The following is a 7,500-nucleotide window of genomic DNA, read 5'->3' as shown; positions in this document are numbered from 1 at the left end:
CATACTCTCAGTGTGAGTCACGTAGCCCACTGAGACAAATAGCTAAAATTTTGGCTATAGATGACGTCACTGATGATAAAACAACACCCACAAGCTTTCAATTTCCACTACAATTTCTTATTTATATCATCAGCTAATCTAAGCATCATTATTTCAAATTGTTGCATTGAGTTATTCATTTCGAACTTAGTTGTTTCTGCCCACATTTAAACCAAAACTCAATATATGCTGATATAGCATATAAACAATTAGATCTGCCACAATTAGTAGATTAATCAACATGCATTTTACTGGCAAATATTTCAATAATCAATTCATCATTCAAGCAAATTTTGAAATTGAGAAATGAATGTGAGAATGTGTTGGTTCTCCTGGTCTTACATTATAGCAAACTGAATATATTTGGGTGTTGGACTATTGGTCGGAGTAAAGAAGACATTAAATCATATCACCTTGCCCTCTATGATACTGTATGTAATTGTAATTTTTCACTATTTTCAGATGTTTTGCAGAAAAAACAGGTTTCCAATCTAACAGAGTGGATGGGTTATACGCATTGGCTGGCATTTCTTTCCATTATCCAGTTTTAGAGTTTTTACATGACTGGTTAGACACAGTTTTGTTAGCCAGAAAATTTCCCCAGTAACTCACCCTTGACAATGATGATTGGTTTATGAAATCCGCACAACCCAGAATAATTCAACCACACACCTCCTAAACACTGACCTAACACTGACCTAACTGAAAACACAACAGCCTATATGTGACAATGTGGGTCACTTGTAAAAATGACAATCATGTAACCCCATTACCTCATGAGTCCACTGCATTATCTGACTTAAAACCACAAGATGGAAGCGCAACAGAACAAAACTGGGCCAGGCATCATGTCGACTACATGACGCCTTTGCTCCTGCTGGGCCCGTCAAGCTCAGTGACATCAAGATGGCTGTCAGGTTTGGACACACATACCACTGTGTAGGTCAACACACTCTGCAAACACTAGATTCCCCCAAGGGCCTGTACATACACAGTGTCACACACACCAAACACTGGTGCATGTGTAAAGGGTGTGATGGAGGGAGGGTAAAGGGGCGTGACCCATAGGAGCTGATTTCATTAGAGGTGAGGAGAGGAGAGGAGAGGAGAGGAGAAGAGAAGAGAGAGGAAAGGTCTCTGTGTATATGACCACAAATGGAGAGAGCAGAGACACCAGCTGTCACTTGCTTATGTCAGCCCTATTCTCAGCTTCTATGCGAGTGTGTGCGTGCGTGTGCGGTGGTGTGTTGTGCTTGTGTGTCACTGTGATCTCAGCTAGCCATGACTGGTTTCAATTACACAGCAAACTTTGACCCCGTGTAACCAAGCAGGAAAAGGAGCTCACTGAGAGAGGAGAGAGAGAGAGAGAGAAGAGAGGAGAGAGAGAGAGGAGAGAGGAGATGAGAGAGAGAGAGAGAGAGAGAGTGGAGAGAGAGAGAGAGAGAGAGAGAGGTACAGAAAGAGGTAGAGAGTATGAAAGTTCAGAGATGTTGAGGTAGAAAGAAGCTGCGAGTTTTTCACTCAGTGTTTTTTGTATATGATGCTATGCTCCACTTGAAACTAATCACAGAAGCATTTACAGGGATGGTGACTTACTCTTTTTCTGGGGGGTCCTCGCTCTTCATCCTTCTGGCCCCGTCCGGCTCCTGCCCCGCCTCCTGTTCGTCCTTGCCGCCCCCCTTTGCCCTCTCCAACCGGAGGTCTGATGGTCATCCTGATCTCCGGTGGACAAATGTAGTTTTCCAGGCTCTTGGGGGGCTTCTTGGTGCGCTTGGTGGTCTGAATCTTCAGCTTTAGACTTCCTTCCTGGAAACTCGCTTCCTTGATGGAGAACTCCTGCTCCTCCAGAAGCCCCTCCCCCTGCTCCTCAAGCCCCTCCCCTTCACTGATGGCACCGTTAATCACATCATCACTGCGCGCCAAGTCGATACCCCCTGCTCCTTCCTGGTCCTCTCCATTTGGCCCCACCCTGCCTCCCTGTAACTCCGCCTCTTTGGGTCGGGCCGAGCCAACCAGATCCCTTGGCTCCATCCACGCTCCCGCCAGAGCCAGTAAGGATGGGCGAAGCTGTGGCAGCCAGCCAATAGGAAGATAGAGAACAGAAGTTTGTCAAGCTGGTTGGTTGTTGTCAATCAGCTACTGGGGTTGGGTCGGTTGTCCCACAGGAGCGCAGCGAAGCCAGGGACAATCTGCAAAGACAGCAGGTGAATGATATGATTAATAAAAAACAGGTGACCAAACAAAGCCCTGTCATCCTCATGGTTTCCATTCTAATGTTACCTCTCTGGCCTGTCCACTGTCATCAACATCATTAGCTGCCTGTTATGTATGAAGACAAACTCATAAGCTCATCACAGGGCTGCACAGGCATGCTGCCACGCTTTCATTTGCATTTCATACCATGCATAAACAAATTCATTTCTTTACACCCGCGACCACCCTCCCCACTGTCTTATTTACTCAGTCTTTGCAAGTCTTCTCTCCTTCGCCTCTTCCCTCATTTTATCCTTCTGACAGATCTAAAGCAAAACCATGTAGACACTAGTGATCAGTGCAAAATAAGACATTCCTCTTCTCTGCTCTAAAACCAGGCTGAAGTTAGCCTGAGGACACAAGACAGAAAAAATGAAAGAAGCTGACTTCTGTTTTTTTTTTCTTTTCACCAGAGCAGGGAAGGAGGGAGGGAATCACACAGAGGGAAAAGGGAAGGCAGCAGAGAAAGACGGAGGGAAGGAATCTAAATTCTTTCCCCAGATGTGGTTTACGAGCTGGTCTGGAAAAAAACAGCATCTGAACTGTTTTACACACGCATGCAGTGGCAGTGCTACACACATGCATGAAAAAATAACCTATACACTTATGCACATAAATACACCTACAAATGACAGTGTTTCTGTACAGAGTACACTTCTGCACCCTTGCTGCTATTTCTGCCGCTCTAGAGAAAAGGTTGTGGAAGCCATTTCTCAAGGGATTCAGGTTTTCCGCTTTGGATCATTGCACATGCAGGCGCAGATATATATTATGTACTCACAGGGACATACATACGCATATACACTTACACAGGCTTACTTACAGACAGGCGTATAAACAGAAAGCAACCAAAACAAACACTGGACTACACTTCTCACTACAGCTCCGGGGAATCCCATCAGTCAATATGACATGAGGCATGACTGAGCTGGAAGTGGGGAATGCTGTCTCACACACTGAGCTTAGAATGACACCATTTACACTGATGTGAACTCAGACTAGACCACTACCTGCGGACATGACTTGAGTAAACGTTTACTGCTGTCTCCAGACTTACAATGACCTGAGAGAACAAAGGTTTACAGCATATACTGAGTGTTACCCACCTCCCCCTACCCATACACTACATTTCAGTGTCTGTGTATGTATGTGTGTCTTTCTCCATGTGCACTCCTGTACCAGCCCACGCTACTGTACTAACAGCTGATCCCCATCGTAATACCCAACAGGCCTCACAGCACATGCTTACAGTGTGATTGAATAATCATAATCCTCAGCAGTATTTCGACAAACTCATCAGTGCAACGCTACACACAAACAGTGTCTAACCTCTAAAGTCTGAGTAATGGTTGGTCATTTTTGTACTGCATTTGCAGTAAATCAAAAAACTTGTTCCAACAAACCCTCTCTTTAGCCTAAACTTTGCCAATTTGAAACCACAGTTTTTCAAAGCTGACTCATAAGGGTTACTGGTGTAGGTTCTGATAGCCCAAAAGTGGTTAAATGTGAACAAGACTTAAAGGACCCTAAGCAGTGGCTTGGCATGTTTAGGCTTATGAAATATAGCTCTATACTGACAATAATTTTACAAAACTTACCAATACGTTTTAGATGTATTTTCCACAATTGATTTTCTATCTTCCAGGAAGCCACTGATTTTCATGAAGCCCAGTATGAAAAGAAACTTCCATAACTCTCTTGAGATTGGCAATCAATTATCACAGTGAATATTTAGTCTGCTTCTCTTCACTGTCACAGTTCCAGTTCACTGCTGTTATATAATAATGATTTTGTAAGGAACTTCTCTGAAAACTGTTTCTTGATTTGTTCAAGAAAACATTGAAGGATGAAACTGTCAACTGCTAAACAACATCAGCATTTTCATTGCAAGAAACTACCAAATTCCCATTATTTTTACAATGCAGTTGTTCACTTATTGTTTATCTTTTAAGGTTGATTCCTACACAACAAAGCTTGTGAGTGCAATACTTTGCAGCAGTGTGAAAGCTCTGACGTCAGAGCCTCCTTAATTACCCAAAGAAGAGTTTTCAAAGCGTACCCTGCTCACTGCACAACCACATGACGACAAGGGTTTCATCGATCAATAACACTGACGCACAAATACAGGAGGCTAAATGTTCAGTTTGAAGGATTACCTTTCTGAAAAAAGTTTAACGTCCCTGCAATATGATTTTAATACCCCATTACAATAAATGGAAACGATTGGCTCTGTGGAAGGTAGGAAATCAATCCAAAATTAATGGGATTCTTTGGAAAATAGTCAGCAGTAATGTACAATGTAGACCATTTGCATTTAATGGACTAAAACATGCAAAACTGCTGCTGTGGTCCCCAACAGCTATTAAATATTCAAATTTTACAGAGACAACCATAAGATAAGTCATGGCTAATTCCCAGCCTGACCATGCTGCGCCCGCATGACCCTGTTTGGTCCTCCAGGAGCCTCCGTGTCCCTAATGTCAGCTTGGTGACTCGCCCTCATGGCATGTATGAAAGCCCTCCTTTCTGTCATGTGACTGAGGACAATGACAGGAAAAAGAGACAGCTGCCAACCACAACATCACACACACACGCACACACGCACACACACACACACACACACACACACACACACACACACACACACACACACACACAAACACACACACACACACACACACACATATCAACCCACATCAAAAAGACACACAATATGACAACAAAATGGCGTCACACATTTGTACAATATTCATTCTGGGCCATCACTGTGTAAACTACTTAGCTGGGTCATGACTATTTCTCCTCCCTCCCTGCTCGATGCCCTAAGCTGTGTTAGTTCTCTGTTACTGGCAGACAGGCTGAGAGTTTATGTAAGACTGACCCCTCCTCGGGCCCTCCCTCGCCTAGGCTGAGTCTCTCTCTCTCTCTCTCTCTCTCCTCTCTCTCTCTCTCTCTCTCTCTCTCTCTCTCTCTCTCTCTCTCTCTCTCTCTCTCTCTCTCTCTCTCTCTCTCTCTCTCTCTCTCTCTCTCTCTCTCTCTCTCTTACACATACAAACACACTGACACAACACACACACACATACACACACACACGCACACCTCGACTAGCCTCAGACAAGCAGGGTGATTGTGAGAGGCCAGACTCACTGCATAAATAGCTTTATTATGTTCTCAAAACTGCCAGCGCTAACCAGCTTCCCTCTCAAATAGCATAAGGTCATTCCCTGAGCTGGATGTGAAAGGCTGTGAATGAGACACTCCTCCAACATTTTCCCTCGTCCTTTGAAAACAATTATGATAACGCATCAATAATGGAATACAGACGGACAGAACCATGATGGTGAATGATCCAGACACAGACAAAACAGAGATAGGAAGAGTGTGTGACGGGGAAAAAACAGAGACAGAGAGAGAGAGAGAGGGTGAAGGATGAGAGAGAGAGAGAGAGAGGGTGAGAGAAAGAGAGAGAGGAGAGAGAGAGAGAGAGAGAGAGAGAGAGAGAGAGAGAGAGAGAGATGGCAGCTGAAACACAACCTTTTAAGGCTGCATACCCAGCAGCCCAGTGCCTGAGGTGGACTCACAAATAGCTCATACACACATGCAGACAGATGCGTGCACACACACACACCACACACACACACACACACACACACACACACACACACACACACACACACACACACACACACACACACACACACACACACACACACTCACAAATCCACAAGCACACCAAACGCCTGTGTGATTGCACAAGGTGAAGAGTCTTTCTTTTTTCTCTTTTTCTTTGATGTAAGAGTGGAGTAGAGGGCTCGGGCCATCCCTGACTGTAGATGAGTATCTCAGAGGGATGATGAACATTGTCTGTCTGCCATTTTCATTTTTCATTTATCTCTTTTTCTCTTTTATTCCAGCCCTCTAGTGAAGAGGGCAATCACGTAAACCAATGTTTCTAGAAGGATCCAATCTTTGCTGGAGAGGACAAATCAAAAGGAATGGCCCCCGGCTTTCTAGTACTTCTAAATCCAGCGGGGTACGAGCATCAGTTCTCAAACTGGAAGTCTATTAGTCCTTTGCCTCAGAGCATAACAAGGTGATGGTTGAAGGAAGCCATATTTTTGCATTGTCCACATCAAAGAGCTTATTCTATTTTAAAGAACATTATGAACTCCTATTTGGTCATTAAAATGTAGATTAACAATCTTTCTGTCTTTATTTCATCAATTATTCTCAATGCATGGATGGGAGAAGCATGTGTTCACCTAGAAGGAAAATCATAAAGTACCATGTGTGGGATAGCCATAATAGAAAATGATGGCCTTAAAGCTGCGCTGTTCAGTCCCACACACACACACACACACACCACACACACACACACACACACACACACACACACACCACACACACACACACACACACACACACACACACACACACTCCTCTGGATGAGCCATATGCCAGGTAGCACTAAACCCATCCTCACCTAACTAGCCCGCAGAAGCAGATGAATGTTAAACCATTTTAACTGCAGCAGAAGCCACAAAATGGCTGTCAGCAAAAACACCTCCCCTACTCCCCAACTGTCTTCCTCCTTCCCCTCACCTCTACCCCCCCCCCAACCTCTGTTCTCTCCCCTCATCGCTGTACTACCTCTTTCCTTTACCCTCCACCTCATACCTCTCTCTCCCTCCCTCCCTCCCTCCCTCCCTCTCTCTGTGAGCTCTGCCAAAAGGTGCTCCAGTGCTGATATTCTGTTAAGAGAGCCTGCCAACAGTTAGATTTGTCCTTGGATCCCGTTCACATTCCCTCCTCCCCCTCCCTGTGATCCTATTTCGACCCGAGGTATCCAGCTCAGAAGGAGATACACCTAATCGATTTCTCATGCTTTAATTTAAAGGTGGCATGGGCATCTCATTACCTAATAGGGGGTTTAATAGCCTGCTTCATACTTTTACACCACAAAAATGCTGCCGGAGTTTCAACTTCCCCAAACCTGTTAACAAGAGAAGATCGATGGTTCCATCCAAGTCTGAATCACCTCTATTATCCATCTCTAAACCCCATTTCTTTCCATCAAGTCACGCACTTCTCTTACAAGTGCCTCTCTTCTGATGCCCATGTTCTTTTCTTTTATCCAGGAATTCATTCCCATATATCCTAACCTACCCATTTTTCCACACTTTCCCTGACTCATTCAGGCTTGTCTAT

At 44.4% G+C, this 7,500-nt stretch overlaps 1 protein-coding gene across 1 annotated transcript in view; it reads right to left on the bottom strand.

The window, feature by feature from the left end:
• setbp1 (SET binding protein 1) overlaps positions 1–7,500 on the bottom strand; it is a 35,993-nt gene that overhangs the window by 26,663 nt on the left and 1,830 nt on the right. The window contains exon 2 of the mRNA XM_062417312.1: positions 1,636–2,228. Coding sequence (XP_062273296.1) covers positions 1,636–2,070 — 435 coding nt within the window. The 5' untranslated portion in view covers positions 2,071–2,228. The remainder of the gene's footprint in view (positions 1–1,635; positions 2,229–7,500) is intronic.

The sequence above is a fragment of the Scomber scombrus genome, chromosome 4 (assembly GCF_963691925.1).
Source record: "Scomber scombrus chromosome 4, fScoSco1.1, whole genome shotgun sequence".
Classification (NCBI taxonomy): domain Eukaryota; kingdom Metazoa; phylum Chordata; class Actinopteri; order Scombriformes; family Scombridae; genus Scomber; species Scomber scombrus.
This window is presented reverse-complemented; position numbering and strand designations above follow the sequence as displayed.